The following is a 22067-nucleotide window of genomic DNA, read 5'->3' on the forward strand; positions in this document are numbered from 1 at the left end:
TTTCTTTTCTCCATGAATAGAGAATCTGATCTCATACACAAGAGTTCCAAAACACAGAGAGAAACAGAGAGCCACTCAAGGAAAAATTCATGTATTTTTAAGGGTTCTGTTTCTTCTAATTGCAAATGCAATAAAGGCCTGATCCAAAGCCTCAATGGAATCAATGGAAAGATTCTCTTTGACTTCAATAGGCTTTGGATCAGGCCCCAGGAGGAATAAATTGTGGCCAAATGCACATAAGCAATATTGAGTAAAAAGTAATCAACGGTGAGAATAAGGCATGTGCCAGGTAAAATTAAATATTTAAAAGATTACAGAATGGAGTTAATTTTTATTTAAATTGTGAGGACAGATAGTGAAGAAACTATTATAGTTACAGTTTGAAATGCAAAAAGAACAAGACGACAATGAAGGAGACATGGTTCTTAAACAGATGGTGAGGATAATTTATTGACATGAGAAATCAGTGCTATGGATTGAAATGAATTATTTTTCCCAGGTTTTCAGAGGACAATGTGGTGATATGCACCAGATATATCTCAGGGGAGGAGGAAGAACTTCTGATGACTATAAACATTACACCAGGGCAGATAATAGGAGATTAGAGATTGACAGAATTTCCAGGGTCCCTCTCCCAAGTCTGAATGAAGAGCCAAAAGAGATGGGGAACCTTTGAAAGATGGGATAGAGAAAAGCTTAAATTTAAAACAATTGGGGAAAAAATTATAGGGTTTTTTCTACTGTTATTGTCCTCCTGTTTTTTTTTTTTTTTCATTTACCAAACACCAGTATTGGTTCCTCTGTTTCTTGTGAGGATGAAAATGATATGAACGTATTATGACAGGGGTTTGTGCAGGGAATTATTTACTGCTACTGCCATGCTGTATCAGTTTTGTATGAATAAACAGAAGATTACTAAAAGGTTCAGTCTGTCATCTTTAAGAACCAGTACATTTTCCTTAAACCAAACAAAGAAAAATAGTATTTTAAATATTTATTTGCCATTGTGACAGGGTGCTGGGCAAAGGGTTACTGATTTATCCCTCTGTCATGCCAGCTCCCATTTAGGGAATACATTATTGCTGGCTGGAGGTAACCTGGCCCTAACTGGGGAAGCAGAGACAGCTGCTGCCTAATTAGCCTGGGGTCAGGGAAGCCAGGGAGAAGCAGAAAGAAAGAGAAAATGCAGGGAAAGGAAGCTGGAAGGTAGCTCTTCCCTCCTGCCTGCGACGGTGAAGGGTCAACTGTATATGGTAAAACGGTGGTGGGGAAAAAATCTGTGAATAAACTGTGCCAGTAGTTACTAACTCCACGGTCTCAGAGTGACTTTGTGGGCTTAGCAGAGGTAGGAGCCAAGGGGGCCCTGCCAGTCTCTGCTACACCTATCATCACATATGTAGTCCTAAATGTCCCCTTTGGGAGAAGGTTCAAATTTGCCTTTGAAAGGGGCCTCCAAAAAAAGAAAAAGGTGTAAGCACAAATTAGTATTTGCACAACTGTCTGATTTGTATGCACAATTGCTGGATTTTGAAGCACATGGATGGGTGTTTTTGCAAATACTACTGCTGCATTTTCAAAGGCCATTTGAAAATGTGGTCCTTAACATCAGAACAGATATTTTAAAGAAAAATTTAAAATTATTGCTTATGAAGCTGTTATTCAGGTAACATTAACATGAATGAAGTATAACGTAAGGCAGGTGATATACACTTTTACATATATTGCTTTTTTAATTACTTCAAAGTGAACTCTGGCCAGAAACAAACTTACTATTTTAGTAATTTCCTGCACAAACTTTCAGTCAATGCAAAATGTGCAAATTCAGTTGGTAGTTATGTGAAGTAAACAAACAGAAGCTAGAATAAGACCACCATCTTCTGCTGACTTATATGGGATTTGAACCCACAGGTGCAGGAAGTGGACTGAAAGGCTAATAGAGAAAATCACTATTTCAATTTATAAAACCCATCTGCATTACATATAACATATTTGCTTAAATAAACAACTAGTCATCAGAGCTAGTATCTATTTTAGTGGATTGGGTTTCAATAGAACAACATGAAAGAATGCCTAGCTTACTCTCTAGACTCCCTTGCCATTAATTAACAAATACAATACCAACATCAAAATAGCAAGCACATTTCACCTCCCAACAAACCAACCACTTTTCAGCAAATAGGTTACAAATAAACATCTCACAACCCTCATTTTCCCCACTCAAAATCTAACTCCAGTCGCCTCAACCATCTTTAAATGCCTGCTGAAATTGATTGGCCATTGCAGCATGCCTGAAAGATCAACCAATCTGGATGAATGGGAGGAGTGAATTCCAAAGATGGGGGGGCCCACACAGAGAGTCAATCCCAGCAGCTCCCTATTTTAACTACCAAAACGACTCCAGCCCAAATGCCTTCACTGATCTCAAATGCAGCAGGGTGGAATAGGAAGAGAGCTGGTCTCCCAGATAGGAAGGTCTCAGAACAACTGGGGCTTTATGAGTAAAAACAACATCTTAAGGTCAAGGAGGAAGTCAACAAGCAGCTAGCGCAGATCCTAGGGTTAGGGATAGAGCATCATGTGCTCACAAAGAGATGCACCACTTATTAAACACTCTACTACATTCTGCATGGCCTTCCAAATGGATTTAACTATATACAGTATATATTAACATTACTAAGACAACCGTTACTTTTGGGTAGATTGTAATAGCCTTTACTCAAGTAACAAAGAGGAGAAAGAGGGAATAATGTCCCCGCCTTATGCGTCTGCTCACATCTGCTTATATACGGACACTGGTTGTAGGGGGGAGAGCAGGAGCTACACAGCTGATACTCCCAATGAGATCATGTTGGCAGGGAGGGGACAGAGAAAGAGAAGAGCCTTGGCTCTGCCCTTACCAGAGTGGGTAATTGGACACAGGACGGGCAGAGGGAAATTGTGACTCACTGTGTCACAATTAATTCTTTGGTTTACTCGTGCGGTGGTGCAGTGATGTAACGCCACTCACTCCGAGCAGACTGTAAAGATACAGCTAGCCCTATAAAAACAATGAAGTCAATGCCTTTACTCTGAATTTACTGTGGTGTAACCGAGACTAGAATCTGGCTTTTCATATTTTGATTTGGGGCCGTTTACATTCATAATCACAGGCATTACATTAATATTTGTGTACCTAGCATAGTATAGGATACAATAAGTTGTGAATGCAACATGCTTCATTTTTCCTCTACTACTTCTGAGAAAGAAGCAAAATGAAACTCAGTTCAGTGTATTGGCTATACATGTAACTGCTTACAAAGATCAGCCACCTAACTTTGTTTATGCTCCTAAAAAAACAGGGTGTTCCTTTAATATAACGAATTAACAAAATCCATCTGGATCTCAAGCTGCGCACATCATTCCTGTATGTGATAAAATAGTTTGTCCATCTTTTGGAATTTTGCTGACAGCTCACTGAAACCAGCTACTGCCTAATCCATAAATGAGAAAGAACTTTTGCTTTCATCCACATGTGTTTTATTTTAGTATCTGGGTGGTTGGAAGATCAACACTATGGCAAGTTTAAATGTATTGCTGTGATAATGGAATCCACTAGCAAAATGTGGTGTAAAAAAATATAATGGAACCATTGTTGTCATGTATCTGTACTGACATATATAAATAAGGCCACCAGCACCATGATATTTTTTATTGCCAAAGCTCAAAGCAACAACAGAATCATAACTAAATCATGAGACACCTATCTAAGATACTGTAGCAGCAAAGTCTCATAGTTAGTCATGCAGGAACGCAGGAAACTTTGAGATGGAAGGAGGTCAGAAAACCAATCTAAGTCTATTATTTCCACTGAGTTACTGCTTATTACTGACCACATATTTTTCCTTTAAGTGGGTGTCTAAATCATTTTTAGTATTGTTCACATTTAGTGGCATTGCTACCTTTAATATTTTTTCCATAAATTGACTATTCTTTGGATAATGACACTTCTCTGACTGTAAATTCCTTTAACTCTCTCCATTCTCAGCCCAAGACATTGCCTCCTTAATCTGAAACTTGAAACTTAACTGCTGCCTCCAGAAGTCTATAGGCCAAATGATATTCATTTGGGGGGGCACAATCCTTCCCTATTGATGCAGGTCTGACTCCTATGGTTTGGAGTTTGGATTGAACTGGTTTTACAGAATTGGACACATTATCTCCTCTCTCAGAGCAAACCTTATCCTGCCACCCCTTTAACATTCTGACTGCAAGTATGTACTGGAACTTTTGCTTCTCCGGAATAATCTTACTTAAAAGGGGACAGTAATGATTGCAAATGCAGCCTCGTTGGTTCTCTATGAAGTGCAATTTTTGTTGATTCAGATCCATTTTAGTACCTGGTTCTATCAGTCTCTTACTTCTTTTTCTGCTGCTGCTAAAGAGCCCAAACTTTCTCCCATTGAAGTTGATAGCAAAACTCCTTTGACTTCAATGGGATCAGGAGTGGATTCAAGCCCAGTGACAATCATAGAAAGGCCTGAACCAAAACCCCAGATCCAAACACCATCAACTTTGAAATCTGGATCAAACTTGCATTTTGTATTTTGAGCCTCTCTTTTACATTCCTACTGTGAAATCCTAGCCTCACTGACCCCAGCAGCAAAATTCCCAATGGCTTCAATGGGGTTAGGATTTTACCCACTGTTATAGTTTGACCATGTTCAGTGCGACTTATTGATGGTATTTTCCCTTTCCACATTTATAACTGTTTCACCTGAGGCCTGTATTTCGAAGTGGAAATGATGACATCCATAATTTCATAATTTTCACTGATGAAGGAAATAAAACAGCAAAGCAAACATTAATCAAATAGAAGCTACTGGTTGCTGAAATAAAGATGGAGGATCCTGACTTTTGGCCAATACTTTCATAATCTAGACTATATTTATCTCTACAGCAGTAGACTATCTACAAAGAGTTAACTTTTCAAAGTGCTTCACTGAAACACAAGTAATAAAACTAAATACTTTCTTTCATCTCAGGCTAAATCAAGATGAATCTAGGCAATCGTCTTATCATATCTGACTGCCACAAAAGGAATTTTCTCACCAACCTGTGGTCTCTACTACACTTCTGTTATGTCACTTTGAAATGTACCCACAAAATACTTCGAGACTTCTGAATGCTTTCACTTAAAGGGGCAATATTCTGGATATTGTCTACCACCTGATTGTTTTAATAAATTACTTTAATTCAAATCCAATCTATTTTTAAAAACAAATGAAATTAGTCTGAGTCACATATTTGTATATTTCAGCACAAACTACAATACATCTACAACACACAGAGACCAACACTCAAATATTCTCACCATTGGGTTGAACAGGCAGCCAAGGTGTGTGTGTTGGGGAAAAAGACGAACCAGACAGGAGCAAATAGCAAGATAATCCCCAGCAGAGTAATAAACATTATTAATAAGGAATTGCAATAATAATAAAAGACATTCTCAAAGCTCCAAATTACACAATGAAAATTAAATGTTGATGTTAACATTTTTAAAAAATGTATATAAAACATATTCCTTGTGCAGTATACACACTTTGTTGTGTTTACATCTATACACAAAATACATTTAAATGTTGAATTTATACAGCCCATTAAACACAAAGAGTATTTTCACAGTGGCCTCAGGTAGGTGCTCTTGGTGAACAAAATATACAAAGAAGAAATAGAAAGAGGGTTGTACTGCCATTAACCCACATACAAGAAGACAGATGTTCATAATGAATGTGAAGTCTTATATAAATCATTATTTATGAGTGAATGAAGATAAACATACCATTCAAATATTAGTTATCCTGCCTCTGCCACATAAGGGTCAATCCTATAGTCCTTATCCAAAAATCAGTGGGAATTTTTCCTGGGTAAAAATGGGTCATAGGCCTCAAATATGTATTGCATACATTTACTATAGACAAAAAATGTTTTGAACATGTCCCTAATATTGCCATGAATAATTTGCTAACCTTAGTTTTCTAACTGACAGAGTTTTTCAGAGTATTAAGCATTACCTAAAAACAGGAGCTCTCAAGGAAATACAGTGGAAATTGGAGCAGGTTAAGCAAGAAAATATTCAAGTAATAGCTGCAAGGAAGACTTATAACAATACTTTATATTTATGAGAATCATCTTTAAGATTAAGATCAGGTATGGAGGGATAGACCTGTACAATTTAATTAATTCCACTACATAGATTATTGGAGTAGGATAATTTCTTCTGATAATACAGAAAAAAGAAACAATGCAAGGCAATTTTATGTTACATTTTATTGAGACATTATTACCATTTAATGAACTAGGTAAGTTTTAAGTCCCTATGTTAAAAATTAATTGTCAAAAATATGTCAATGGTTCTGTTTTATGAAACATTAACGTTAATTCACCTTGTGCTTCTAGCTAAGCAACATCTAACTTAATCAGCCCAATGCTATTTTTGTTTATATCTAGAATAAAAAATCATGGTCAAGCAAATAAAGTGCTGCTCTGTGTCATACAGATATTTCACATGCATATATATATTTCTCCATGCAGATTTTTCAAGAGCACTAATTTTTTTTGTCAGTCGAGAGGCTCATTATTATATGACATTGTCCTGTTGTTCCTCCATAACAGCAGCAAAAGAAAAGTGTTAACTTTAATAAACATACTAGACTTTCCATGATGTCAATTCTTCTATGTTCTATAGCTTCCTAAACTACTAGCAGATCAAGATAATGGCAAGTATTTGTAAGGAAATATTAAAGAATACATTCAGAACCAAATGCCTGAGTCTTGGTCACTAAAACTATACTGCAAAAGAGATGTTGTAAAGTTATGTCCTTCATAAAAAGTTCAAGAGATGGATGGGGGAATGAGATCAAATTTCTCCAAGTGTGAATATAATAACTGAATTCTTGTTTTCTGTTAACCAAATAGGAAACTATAGAGATTTATAATAGCTCAGCATACCGTACAGTGATACAAGGGTAATTCAGGGACCAAATCTCAACCGCACACAGATTTAGTAAAGGAAGCCCGGACATCTACACTGCAATTAAACAATTCTTTACCCCAAATCCTGCAAGCCTGAGTTAGTAGGCATGGACCAGCCATGGGTTTTTAATTGCAGCATAGACATACCCTAAGTGAAGTAGTGACCCCTCACCTGGACAGGACTTCTAGCTAAACTTGCTTCAACTCTTGTACCTCTTATCCTCCAAGAGGGCATGAGACATCAGGGCTCTGAATATATCACAATCACAGCTCTCAACATAAGGAGGCATACATAGTCAACAGAACCAAGGGGAGGATCTTTGTGCTTATTGTGTCCATCTTTTGATCCACTACTTTGGCTAGGAAGACTAGCATCATGCTAGTACTCCAAAAGATACCACTAGGCAGTTCAAGTTGTAGCAATGGAGAAAAGAAGTGTAGGTAGACGGCTGGTTCAAAAAACTTTGAAATCTTGGATGACTACTAATGAAAGGCACCCCGTCTAAAATTAACCCTGTGCCTGCTGATAGAGAGCAAAGGACTGGATAACAGACTGTAATAACACTGTAATAACTCTCTTCTAAATCCGTTATAAAATTTTGATTTTCCCTTCAAAGTCTCTCTGACAATCACATATTGTAGCAGGGTGCTGGTGCAAAAGCACCTAATTAGCCACTGCTCAGTCAGCTCCAATCAGGGGAAACAGATTGAGGCTGATGGAAAAGGCCTGATGCTGGCCTGAGGATTGGCAACAACTGCTAGCCTGACAAGCCAAGGGCTATAAAGGCTGGGAGGGAGCCAGAAGGCTGGGGGGCAGCCAGGGAGAAGTCAGGGAGGGAACTGGAGGCCTCCTTGCTGATGGCTGACTCTGCCTGTAAAAGAGGTTGAATAATCCTGTAAAGCTTGTAAATAGATAAACACTGGTGGTGGGATAACTATAGGTAAATAAAGACATGGGTGTTGCACAACCCTGAAGCCTCTCTGAGACTTACTGGGGGCAGCAAGCGGGCCCCAGGAAGAGAGGCAGGTCATGGACCCTGTTACACATATGTACAGGCTGCATGTAAAGTGGTGGTGAAGCAGAGGAAGGAATATGGACGTACTGCTGCCTATCCCTAACAACTTGCTTTATAATAAACTTTCCACTTCTTTTATTATACTAGGTGTAAAATGTATCAGCAGCAAAGGCTTATTTACTATTTGTCAGAGTGCTGAACACCGAGTACATGGGGAGCCTCATTCAAAGTCACTTCCAGCACAAGAGGAAAGGCAAAACTGAAAAAAGGAAAGTCTTTATTTTGTGAAAAGCAAAGGTACACAGGGCCCAATATTACAAGATATTGACTGCCTCCTGTGAGGTGTTTCACACCCTCAACTATCAGGTGATTTCCATGGGAGTTGAGCATCTTGCAGGATCAGTGTTTAAATTAGAGCTCTATAAGAAAAAAATCTGCATATAGTTTAATTTTCAGTGGAAAGCAAAAAAGATCAGTGCTTTTGAAATTGATATGCAAGGCAAATCTAAACACTACTATTTCTGAATTTTCTTAGCCTTTCAAATGAGATAAGACAGTTAAAATGCCCCAACCAGCACTTCCACTGCAAACTTTTTACTGCATTCATAACTTCAAGGCAAAAATTTCCACTGAACTGAAATCTGGTAGACAATTTCTCAGCAGAGGAGGAAACATATTTGTCCTAAACATTAATGTAGGGGGAACAAAACAGTTTAAGAATTTGTACATGTGAATGAATACAAGTACCAAAACATTTTTAGTGCATTCTAATACTTCTACAATCTAGTATTGAGTGAGACATATCACATTTTTCCACACGCGGCTGTTCATATAGTAAGCAGCTGTCATTTAAACAAACAAACAAATGGATGAAACAAAACAAAACTGAACATTTACAAGATTGACGCTCTGGTCTAAAGGCTGCTGTTCAAATGAGTTTATATATGTGTTGTCTGTACTATCTTTTGCTTTTTCCAGTAAAGTCAACAATGTTAATGTGTTTTCAAATGAAGGAGATATTTGTGTTTAAAAAATAGTTCCCATGTCACGGTCAATATATAACAACCCTTTCATAAGATGTTTTTCAGCTACACTGTGAAACCAATGGAATGCAACAGCTAAAACCTCCATCACTGTGAATTCAATGGCTTTCGATACCTAACACTTAAACCAAACCCTTAAGACAAAACACTGAGAAAAGCCAGCTGACCCTTTACACTATTTTTTCTTTTAAACTACTCACGTAGACTGCGTAAATAATTCACAGAAAATATAGCATAGGGGAGATTGTTTGTTTATTGTGAATGGTTTTCCAATAGCTTAATATTTTTCTCGTTTATTCATTATTTGAAATTATTCACTGCATAGTTAGGCAAATGACTCTCGCTGTGGAGAGTAGGCATGTGAAATTCATTGCAAATGGTCAATATACTACATATGAGGTGTGTTAGCTGGTTTTGATTCGGCACACATATGACTCAGTATTGTTTCTTTTCCCCAAGTGGATGAGTTTAGCTCTAAGAATTAAGTGAGATACTCCTGTGAACAAATTCATAATTTGCTTTTCTATTTTCTAATATTCATGTATAATGTGCTGTTCCCTATAACATCCAGGCCAGTAAAGTCATCTTCCAGAACATTTGCACAGCAAACACAAAAGTGCACGAACACAGTAAAAAAACATGAAAAAATTCAACCAAATATGGTGATAAATATTCACTGTTCATCCAACTCTGCTCCAAAGGAACACAACTACTATACCACCTCGGCACATAAAATATCTATGGTGCCCTTATGCATAGCAAAGTAATGGCTACGTAAAATGCTAAAGGTTTTTAAATAGTTAGTGACCAGCTTTTTCTGGTCTTGACCCTCTACAAATTTCTGTCCAAACAGAGAGAGCTCGAGGCCTTTTTGTAAACAAACAAATAAAAAGGCCCTGTTAGCGGAGAAGAATACTTAGACCTACCTGGACTGCATATCTTGCTGTGTTTTGGATTGGCTGATTTCAGCGGGAGGGGAAGAATGAGAGACGTGCTGTTGTAACTCTGCCAAAGATTGGTAGTATTGTTGCTGATGGTACTGCTGCTGTTTGTATCGAGACAAACTGAAAAACAGTCCTAAAATGGCTTTCAAATTTCCATTCCTTATTTCTATAAAAAAGAAGTGAAAACACCAGGGTTAGACTCTCACTTTTGTATGTGTAGGTGTGTATATTTGTGTGTGTCTATATACACCTATAGATATACGTGTATGTGTATTCAAGCATCATATCACTATTGCTTAATTGCATTGTTATTGCAGTTACTGCTTAATTATCAGTCATTACTTCTTATGCAGCATCTCCATTACTGGAGAACTGCAGGCATGGTAGCAGATTGTTCTTAACACTGTACTACCCATCTGTCTTTATAATGCTGCCATGATTAGACATGAACCGATATGAACACAAACACAGGTAGAATTCCTAATGCAATACAGCCCTCAAGAGCTCAAGTGATCTGCAATGAACGTGAAATCAATATATTCCCTCTGCCTAAAATCAGTACAAAGACTTGTGAGAGGTATAGGGGACAGGAGTACAGTTGCTAAAGAAGTTATTTATATTTCTTAATCAAAATTCTCCCAATCCAACGTTTAAAATAAAACAATTCTACTTGTGGTTATATGCAAACAGGTTTGATTAAAAGGTAGTTAAAATATCTTTAAAGAAAAAAATCTCACAGAATAAAGGCCAAAGTAGTTGAGAGATATTTGAAAACTAGCCAGTTACTAATCAATTTGGGGTCATCACAGGCACAGCACTCTGATAGACCCTCTGTGCAAAGTCTGCAGGAATGACTGTATCTGAGCTGGCTATGCTGTCCGACTGGAGAGATCAAGCGTTTGAGAGGATTTAGCCCCATATCTCCATTTTCCAGCCATTGTCCATACCTCTAGAGAATGTGAATTGGACAAAACAGTTCCCCAACCCCAAGACATACTGCATCAAAACTGCAATTAATAATCCTCCCACAAAGGTGGTTGCAATCCTCTTTCCTTCAAATTCAGAATTTAATTTTACACCTCTACTGTAATTGCTCCTAATGTCTGGCCTTTTTTTTTTCATTTCTACCAGGAAATACAGTATATTGTATGTGCTTTATTATTATTTATATTTTGGTTATGTGCTACAGATTGTCCACATACAGGAAGACATTGTCTCAACTCTGAAGAACCTACCATCTAAAAGGAGAAGGAATATTCAAATGGTGGGTGACAGAGAACCTAGCAATACATATACACACCTTTTACATCTATATATATTTTGAGGGGGGTTATATAAATACACATCCGCTCTATTTGGTTGTCCCCCACCCCATCTTCCCATTGTTAGTTGACCAAATTCTAGTATGCACTGTGGATGTATAATGTATTGTGGAAAGATCTGATGGAGGAAAGTTAGTGGCCTTCTAGGTCACTTCAGAGACACTGTCCCTGCCTAGGAATCAGCACAGAGAACAGGTGAAGAAGGCTGTGGGAGAAGCAGATGAGCGGACATTCCAGACTGGCACTGCCAGCACAAAGGAAGTAGAAAGTGGAGCAAAGTCAAGAGCAGATAAGCAGGAACCGACAGTACTGAGAAACTAAATCGTCTTGCAAGGACGTTTTGGAGATTCTAGTTCCTCTCTCTGTTTGTGCTCCAGTAAAATTCCAGGTGATCATACATGTGTTGGAGTGGTATGCCAATCCTACTGCACACAGCATGAAGGCAGATTACCTGCAGATTTCTATATACCGACCTCTATCAAATAGCTTTAGAGAATCCTCCCACAAATTAAAAACAGAAGACTTGGAACTGCAGATTACCATATATGAGCCAGCTTTTTCATAGCAGAACCTGGTGCTTAGGATTTCTCAGAAGCTTTTCTAATGTTTCTTTTATATTATTTTTAGCTTTTCATTTCACATTCTAATATTGAATGAGAAAGACTGAAGAACCATTTCTTTTTTTTTAACGGTTCAAATATTCCTCTGTCTACACTGCCACCAACATAACTAAGATGATCCCCGGTAGCTTCCTCCTGTCTCACATTCCTCACTCTCTACTTTTGTTGTTTCTTGACTGAGATTAAGTACTGAGTAAACAATGTTATTCCCATCTTATAAATGATCCCAGTGTCAAGAAAGTAGCCTCAGGGGAAAAAAGCATTATTTAAAGAAATTATCTGGAGCACGTGGGTCTGCTCAAAACCTCACAGTCAATTTACTTTGGTGCTTCACTTCTTATGAAAGGTTTTCATCAAACCTACAAATTTTAACAATGCCTAATCTAAATTGTTCAATACCTTATCTTGCAAAAGAGTATCTCAGGCTAGATTTCTATTATTCCTGCAAATATAGATGTATTAAAGTGCAGGAGCTTTATAGCACTTTTTAATGAATTTTTAGAACAGAATTTATATAAGCATTTTCACAGTCATATCCTTAGCAAACTATTTTTTTTCTCTTTAAGAAGGAATAATTCAGCTACTAGCACATACATGAATGTGTTGGCAAAACATAGCAGCCAACTTACATTTGTTCCATTAAACAATAGCAAACACCGCCATGTACATTAGAACCTATTTTAATGAGAGGAAAATTTGAACAGAACACTATGAAAATTGCGATAAGATCTTCAACTTCCCATGGAACCACCAGAGCTGTACAGAAGAACACTTCCTACATGTTATGTTCTTTTAGGAAGCCATGACTTTTGAAGTCAGACTGGGCTCATTGTTCAGGTAAGTGTGCGCCATTAAGAAAACAAGAGTGAAACAACGTTTTTTAAGAACATTCTTCCAAAAGACAACCTCACTGATGACATTTAAAGCATAATTCTTATTTAAAATTATTTTCTGTGCTTGATATTGGTTTGTTTATTGGTCATTTTATAGCAACAGACTAATTTTTGTGACTTGAAATGATTAATAAAAGAAGAATCTTCTCTTTGAAAGATCAAACTCTATCTGTTTTTAAGCTAAACACACCCACTCATCTACCACTTCCATCTTAAACCATATTTACATTTACTTCTAAAGCAGGATATGATCAGTTTTGAACTTTATCTTTTATCAGTTTGATGAGACCAACAGCTTTTCACAAGTTTCTGTAGAAAGGAAGAATCTGTATGTCAAAATGAGCTACTAGGCCATGAGTAATATGACTAATTATTTCTTATCATTTCCAGAAATATTTTTTTGCAAAACCATTTCCTTTAACAGAAAATGATTAATCATAGTCCCCAGTCCTCCCCTCCTAATAAATTCTCCCTGACAGTTGCCAACTTATTTTCAGATTACACCTGATGCAATACTGAATAATGATGTGATCATCTTGTCTCCCCCTTAGATAATCAGATTAAATAACTTTATAAGTCAAATTGCTGGCAGCATCATAGTTAATTTTTTTCCCAATAGAAAGTGAAAGTTAAAAAATAATGAACGGCTAAAAACAGGGTGCCCAAAAATATGTGTGGCTAGCTGCGTACTTTATAATGCACGGGTTCTGGAAAAAACTCAGAGAGAGAAAACAATTATTTTTATTACCATACTTTCAGAAGTTGCTAAGAAGTTGCGAAGATTCTCCGACCACTGAAGGACCCAAAAGCATTTTTTAGATAACGTATATATTCACACTTGAAAAAAAAATTACCTTTTGCTGCTACTGTTTTATTCTTTATTATCCTTTGGGTTCTCCAGTGGTGATTGTACAATACAGTTTTGAAAATTAGTTCTGTTCAGTAACTCCTTTTTCAAGTGTCAGATCAGGTGGCAGCTGGCTGTGAAACCCTTTCTTAGATATTAGGTTTTACTGCTCCTGTGACTGTTTGCAGCATGCGCTGATGAATAACCCACCATTCACCAAAGCCTATTACAAGAAACAGACTTACTAGTTTATAAAATCCAGATAACCAGCTTTAAACATAAATATTCTGACAAACGAGTGGAAGAGTCTCTTAAAAGTTCAAGTTGCATTTATTAAGGAAAAATGGATGAATTACATTTCTCTTTTCCTTAATTACCTCTCCTAAAGAGGAATGGTGGGACTACATTTAGTTCGTGCTGAAGAAATAAACTTAAGGGAGTCAACCTTCTGCTCTGGTAAATCTGGAGTAAATTCACTGAACTCAATAGTCTCAAAGGATTCACTCCAACTTTACACTAGTGTGACTGCGAGCACAATATTGCCCAAGGATTTGTAACCTTACTTTTATACCCAAAGTTCGTGTCATCAGCTTTCTTTGGAAGGAACTTTGTGCCTTATTTTTTTAATCATCATTATTATTTATGGTTTCAACAGAACACAAAATTGCTAGGAGAGAATTTAGATGTTTTCTAATACAAAATAAATATTTTATAGTGAAACACCAAAAACTAATAAGGACACAACAGCACTGAAAATAAAGAAAGAGGGACAATGTTACCAAAAATCTACAGAAATGAAGACATAATGACAATACAGTATATGTCATTTTAGAGCTTCTCCATTTTGCTGTATACTGACTTAAGCAGGACAAAAATGCCAGTGCACTATGTAATCAAAGAGAAGGGTATATCCATGACTTTGCCTTTCAAGTATTGCTAGATTCAGTTAGCATAATTTTTCTTTAAATGAATCCTTCAGTGATCCCAGTGGACTGTCTCTCATTAGAGCATTTAATTCAGCATCACAGTTTTATAATATAGGATATAAATTATTGGCTTATGACAGCCACAGGGAATGTCCTATATAGGATAGCCAAATAAATAATCAAAATGCAGTGGTTATAGAACTCTAGATGATAATGCAATATTTGTAATGTGTTTCCTACTCTAATAGAGAGTGAAATCCTGTTGTCACTGACGTCAGTGGGAGTTTTGCCATTGACTTAATGGGGCCAGAATTTCACCCAGAACCTCTGTATACTGACACCCTGCTCCTGCGCTACTTGAGCACTGAAAAGTCCCACTGGCTTAAATAACAGTCTTGGAAATACTGGATCAAACCCTTCTTTCTTTAAAATAGCTAGGTAAGCCATCTGTCTGCTGCAAACAGTGAGACTATTTCATCAATAAAATGTATTTTTGTAATATTTAAAAAACAGACATAATTGCATTAAAATACGAATTTCAAAAAAAAAGAAGACTGAGATGTGTACTCACCATTTTAAGAAGAATTAGGTTTCAAAGACTGATAAAGTCTTTAAAAAATATTTCTGTTTTTAACATTGTACTTATAATAGGCTATAAGTACCGACAGTGTGTTATCCAAACAAAGCAGAAGGTATAGATGCAGGAGTGAATTTCAGTGTGTATTGATCATTGTTATTAAACAAAGAGTAGAATTAAGAAGGGGTTTTCATCTAAAACATGCTACAGCATGGTGTAGATATGATATACTAGCCTTTAAATAAATGATTGTTTTTTCTCTCATTTGATAGTGTAAAACACCATGGATTTCCTATCCAAATTATACTTCACAATAAATTCAATTTGTAAAGTACTTTGAGAGCCTCAGATGAAAGGCATTATATAAATGCTAAGTATTCTCGTTAGCAGATGGAAAGATATAATAGAGAATAGATGATATCTTCACAAAATAGGTAATACTCTGAATTAAGGCAGTAACTTCCCCTAATCAGACAACTGAGTAATAATGTGACAAAGACACCATATGCTGTACTTTTGTGCACACTTACATAGCAATGTTACTGTTCTACTAAGATCCTATTGAGATGGCGATAGTGAGAAATAAGAAGTCTCGGTTAATTTTAATATGGAACAAAAGATCTCATTCAAAGATTTCTTGCTGGCTACCTTTTAGAAAGAAACACTATTGCATTTGCCAGCTCTGATAAAGGAGTACTCAGCCTTCTACCTTTCAGTAAATTGTGCTAAAGCAAAACTGAACAATTAGCAAATCTTGCAAAGTACGGATCACCCTCACCGTTCACTGAAGTCAAAGGGCATTCAGGGTACTCAGCACCTTGCAAGAGTGCTCAACCCCTTTCACGGTTAAACCTTTATTCATCATACTAATTCCATAATACTGCATAAAGGCAGTGATAAAAATCCACTTGTTTTAGTATCATTTGTATTTAGAATGCAAGCATAGCACATTAATGAAGCTAAAAGTTGGACGACTAGGCTTAACCTAACATGTTAAAGATAAACATACATAAATAGTAGTACATCAGACTGTACATTGAGGGTTATAATACAATAAAAATGGCTACTACTAGATATTAATATGTATAGAATTAGCATCTCTTCTTAATGGTCCAATCACTGTTCCATTTTATACATACCACACACACAAATATTTACTAGATTTGGGCCTGCTCTTAAAAATGTTTGTTCATATGAATATCTTTACTCAAGTGAGTCATCTTCACTGGGACTAATTACATGGGCAAAGGCACTTGCTTGCATATTTGTAGGATCCAATCCAATATACTTTATGTATGAATATATAAAAATGTACATCTGGAAATCCCTGTAGCTATAAATCATTGGGGGGAAAGGAAAAGGAACCAAAATACAGAAAAGTAAATTACTCATTTAAATTATTGCCCCAATTTTCATATACATATTGAATTTTCTGATTTAATTTTTAATTAAACCGGAAAGGAAGTTTAAACCATGTCTGTCTCTCCCCCTGTCTCTATATGTATATGTGTGTGTGTGTATTTCAATGCAATTCAATGCAGCTTCAGAATGGTGTTTAGTTGCAAGTAATCTGTATTAAGAAAATTAGTTTTCAGAAAGGAATTCCATTATCTGTGTTGATGATGTATTTTTCTTACCTTCAGCAGAAAGACCTTGAACATTTACTCCTCTGGCTGCCAGAAAGCTAAGGCAGACATCAACATTCTCAATCTGCAATATGAACAGAAATAACAAGCAATTTAAGGCTATTTTACAAAATGTACTAGAGTGAGAATGCAGAGAGGGGAGAAAAAGGGAATGAATACTTTACATTCATCACATACTACAGCTCTTTTCCAGAGTTTAACAAGAATGATTACCGCTAATTGGAGCATTGCTATAAAGCTTTCATTGTCCACTTTGGTGCTTAAAAACAATTCATAAAGGCCCGATCCAGAATGGCATGCTGACAGATCAGCAACCCACCTACTTAACATAAAACTGGATTTTGTACACTACAAATAAGCAGCAATGAAAGCATCCATAGAGGATTAAACACTACACGTGTGTCTGGAGATGTGGGAGACTGCCTTAATGAAAGAATGTGAGCAAAAACATTCAACAAGTGTGCCAAAGAAGGTATTTGTCTGGGATGAAGTGTAATTTTGAGAAAATGATGATGTCACAGCAATGAGTCCTCGTTTGGTTTTTCTTAGTATTTTTTTAAAAACTCATCTATTAGTATATTTTATGTTAAAGTTTCTCTAAAATATACTTCCTCAGTAAAGGTCATCAGGATGGTGACTGCCATGGTTGGTCCAGCACATTGCACAGATACCAAGCACAGCTGTAGATGACAGGAAAAGAAGCATAGAGCAAGAGCAATATAATGATGACAATTCTGCCTGTAAAATGAGTAATCCCAGAATAAATGTAATGACTTTTTCTTAATAGGTTAGGAAAATGGAAAGTTCCAAACAGTGTTTCTGTGAGTCACCATCCTTGGTTGTTGTGGTCCTGTATTTTGTTTGTTTGTTTGTTTGTTTTATATTTCATAAATCTTGAAACATTAAACAACACATTTTAAGTTAATAACTTGGCACGCAAAGATTTGATGTGTCTAGTTAAATTTCTATCAAAAATGGGCAAAATGACATGTTGCCAGTGTCTTCTGCAGATTGGCTTTACTTTAAGTTTTCAACTAAAAAAGCTGATGAAGACTGCATAGATAAAAGAAAAGGTTTAACCTATTTAAAATATCTATTGTTCACATCATCTAATTGTAAAGCATATTAAAAAATGATTCACCCTCGTCTTAATATACAAACCTGTAGGTAAACTGGTAAATGCAATTAATTTTGTTTTCTTTGAACAGGCATCATTTGCACATTCATACATTTTACAATAAGATTTATTGGCACTTTTCTATCCACAAAGCATACGGGGGGTAAATTATTAGCTGATTAAAAGGTGCTTAGCCTGGAGGTTATCTTTTTTTCCCAGGCTGGAACAACACTTTTCACCTGAATAGCAGTGCAAATAAATAAGGAGGAAGCCCTTCAATTATTCTGCATATCTCCTATGACTGCAGCTCTCCTTCTACCATTTGAAAATAATATTTTATAAAATGAACAGAAACTTTCTGTTTGCTTTCAAGACGTGCACATTGAAGAAATATTCTCTAAAACCTACACACAGAGTCTCTTTTAACACATGGGCAACGTTTTTAAAGGTGAGAGCATGTGCGAAAAATGCTTCACGCAAAACAAATTACACTAAGCTAAGGCTGCAGAAAACAAAGATTGATAACGTAAGTTCCTTACGGATTGATCAAACAGTTTTCAGGAGCTACTAGGGTATATAGGGAGTGATGAATAATCTCTTTCCTCGTCCCCTTTTTTCTGCAAATAAATACAAATAATATGCTAGCTAACACTTTTTAAAATAAATATATTTACACTAGATCTGGTGTAACTACAATGAAGTCAATGGAATTACTCTATGTTTACACCACTGTAAAATCAGAATATGGCCATTATTTCTGCCATTTTCTAAGATGTTAATGGAATTTACTTGGGATCATTTGGCATCATAGAAAGCAAAAACAAACTGGGTAATTTAGGGCCCAATCCTGAAAACAATTGAACGTGAGTATTTTTACCCTGGGCATAACTTTTGTGCAGGAAGAGACCCTTAAACAATATAATTTCCATTCCTTATGCAAAAATAGCTTGATGGGAAATTCTGCTTTATCAGGGAATTTAACACAAATCAAGATCTGCCTAGAGATGAATGATAAAAAAGTTGAGTTCGTCTTTCAACTTTCAGCGCAAACACTGAACTACTTGAAAGAAGGCAAATTTTACCCAAATAGAAAATCCTGGAGATTAAATTGGAAAAAAAAAAAAAAGACTGAGATTGAACATTCAGCAACACCTACCTACAAAAAATTAAATCAAGGTTTCTTGACACACTTTATGATGTTACCGAGACATATTTCATAGCAATCGTATGCCCTTTATAGTGGAATCAGGAGACTGTGGCTATAAAAATCTGAACTAATTTATTGGGAACATTTGCAGCCTCTGTTACTTAATGTGTCTTAGTTATTTTTATGTGGTGTGTATATATAGTTGGGAGACTAAGCGTATTTCATAAATATAATAGCCCTAATGGTAGTTTTTAAAAGTGTGATTATGGTCAAAAAAGAAACTATAAAAATATCACCTAATTACTTCATATGTCTACTCCTTACAGCCTGTGTCTTGCATGCCACATCTGTTAAACTTACTGTACAGCTAAAGAAGTAAAATGTAAATTCCATTTCTGAGTCCTCAACAGAACTGTAAACTACAATTCCAGAACCATTAGTGTAGGTGATAGCATACGAAGCAATAAGAACACAGCCTGGCTTTCAGACAATAGGCTGTCATTTCAGAGTAAGTCTTATAGTCAATTATTGTTTTGACTTGCAAATTGATCAAGTTTGATACGGGGGAGTCATTGATGAAGAATAAATCAGAAGCCCTTAAATGTAATTTTTACAGTCAGTTTTCTGACAGTAATTGCATTTTAATACAAGTTTAGAGAATGGTTAGAAGATTGAATAAGCCACAGGTTAATACATTCTTGGAGTCCTCACTTCCTTTCTCTTCCAATCTAGAAAAGTTTGTTTTAAATCATTCCATTTTTAACCTTTCAGTATATCCATAAACATTACTTTAATTGCCTTCTTCTTGCCTTGGCTAACCACAATTATTCTTTGAACTGACACCCCAACAGCCTCAAACACTTTTTATTCAAATGTACAAACAGATGAGAATAATTTTGCAATTACAAAAGTTCTAAGAGACCTCAACCAACTTCCACTCCTCAATGCTGTTTCAATCAAGAGTGGTATGGATCTCTGAACACCATGTTTATTTAAGTAGCGGGTGACATGGTTAAAATAGGCTGGGACACAGCTTTACTTCACACCAAGAGTGGAAAGTAGCACTCTATCTGCTTATGCCTCAAGGAGTGCATTGTGACAAACAGGATACATGTCATGTAGATCTGACACAAACACCACAGACACCTGATCTACAAACTTTTTGTGCCCCGTTTCCTTTTCAGAAAATACTTTAACCCTAACTGTTAAGAAGGATGATGTTCCTCATTAGCAGAACAAATATAATTAAAGTTATCGAGCAGTCTAGCTGAACAGAACCTAGGGTTCCCAACTGTCTAATCACACAAACCCAAACACCCTTTTCCCCACCCCTACCCCGCCCCGAGGCCCCGTCCTGCCCCACCCATTCTCTGAGGCCCTGCCCCACTCACTCCACCCCCCTCCCCCGTTTTTTCCATCCCTCACTCTCTCCCACCCTCACTCACTTTCACCTGGCTAGGGCAGGGAGCTGGGGTGTGGGAGAGGGTGCGGGCTCTGGGCTGGGGCCAAGGGGTTCGGAATGTGGGAAGGAGCTCCGAGTTCAGCCTGGGGCAGGTGGTTGGGATGCAGGAAGGGGTTCAAGCTCTGGGAGGGAGTTTGGGTGCTGAAGGGGGCTCAGATTGGGGCAGTAGGTTGCGGTGCAGGAGGGAGTGAGGGGTGCAGGTTCTGGGGGGAGTTTGGGTGCAGGGGGCGGCTCTGGGCTGGGGCAGGGGGTTGGGGTGCAGGAGGGGGTGAGGGCTCTGGCCTGGCGACACTTAGCTCAAGTGGCTCCCAGTCAGCAGCACAGTGGCGCTAAGGCAGGGTCCCTGCCTGCCCTGGCTCCGCATCACTCCCGGAAGTGGCCGACAAGACGTCCCTGTGGCCCCTGGGTGGAGGGGCTGAGGGGCCAAACAGCTCTGCACATTGCCTCTGCCCACAGGTACTGCCCCCATAGCTCCCATTTGCCGCGGTTCTCAGAGTGAAGGCAGTCCACAGAGACCTCCTGGGCCCCTCAGCCAGGGGCTGCAGGGATGTGCCAGCCATTTCCAGAAATGGCTTGTGGCCACAGCAGGCAGGGAGCCTGCCTTAGCCCCGCTGTGCCACCAGACATTTTGCAGCCTAAAATCTCCCGGTTTGGCTTCAGTAGCCTCCGGGAGATAGAGCCCGATTCCAGGAGACTCCTGGCGAAACCGGGAGGGTTGGCAACCCTAACAGAACCAGTTCAGGAAAGCAAAGTTCTCCAGGTTTACAGGTAGGCATACTGATTTCCACAGGAACACCAAACATGGGCCCAATTCTATCAACAGAGGTGTACATATAAATGTGTGCAGGATTGGGCTACCGGTGAGCAACTTTGCACTGTTGTTGCTAATTCCCAAAGTGTTGCTCAGCCCGTTTTATAAAAATAATACATTTTTGTCACTTCACAACCATAACCGTTTTTTAAACAGAGATTTTGGTTTCGGAATCCCACAGTAATGGCTCATCATATTATACGATCTTCACATTCAGGTAGTCTATATGCTAAACAGTATTTTCAATCATTACTTCAGATTTTATCACATCATTTACAAAACATAGCTCTTATTAAAAGCCAGGGATGAATAGATAACCACACAATAAATCTCTCATTGCCCATATATTAGATAGATGCAAACACACACACATAGCTAGCCATACCAAAATCTATTGCTACCAATGAGTCTGTATGCTTGACAATGAAATTAATTTTCAGAGTGACCAAAAGTTTCTGTAAAAATATAAATCTTCTTTCTTAAATTCAACAATATTTGGGGCTGATTTTGAGACCTGGCTCCAATTTTGCAGACACACATAAACTCAGGGAAAATGTCTGTAATTTAGAAACCAACCCGCTCTATGATCACAATCAGATAGCAGGGTCTAAATGATATTGCATTTAATGGAGCCTGCAAAGTTGTTCCCACAAACTGGTAGGCTGCTTCTAACAATCAGGTCTTT

At 37.5% G+C, this 22067-nt stretch overlaps 1 protein-coding gene across 10 annotated transcripts in view; it reads right to left on the bottom strand.

Annotated features, from left to right (window-relative positions):
- The window catches only part of NAV3 (neuron navigator 3), an 846806-nt gene that overhangs the window by 259186 nt on the left and 565553 nt on the right, over positions 1–22067 (bottom strand). For 9 of the 10 annotated variants that reach the window (XM_078851117.1, XM_078851118.1, XM_078851116.1 and 6 more), the window contains 2 exons: positions 16837–16909; positions 9997–10180 (listed from right to left, as the gene is read on the bottom strand). In XM_078851117.1, coding sequence (XP_078707243.1) covers positions 9997–10180; positions 16837–16909 — 257 coding nt within the window. Of the gene's footprint in view, positions 1–5350; positions 5470–9996; positions 10181–16836; positions 16910–22067 lie in introns of those variants that run through there. The other variant, XM_078851122.1, reaches the window with a different exon arrangement.

Source organism: Lepidochelys kempii, chromosome 1 (genome assembly GCF_965140285.1).
Source record: "Lepidochelys kempii isolate rLepKem1 chromosome 1, rLepKem1.hap1, whole genome shotgun sequence".
Classification (NCBI taxonomy): Eukaryota; Metazoa; Chordata; order Testudines; family Cheloniidae; genus Lepidochelys; species Lepidochelys kempii.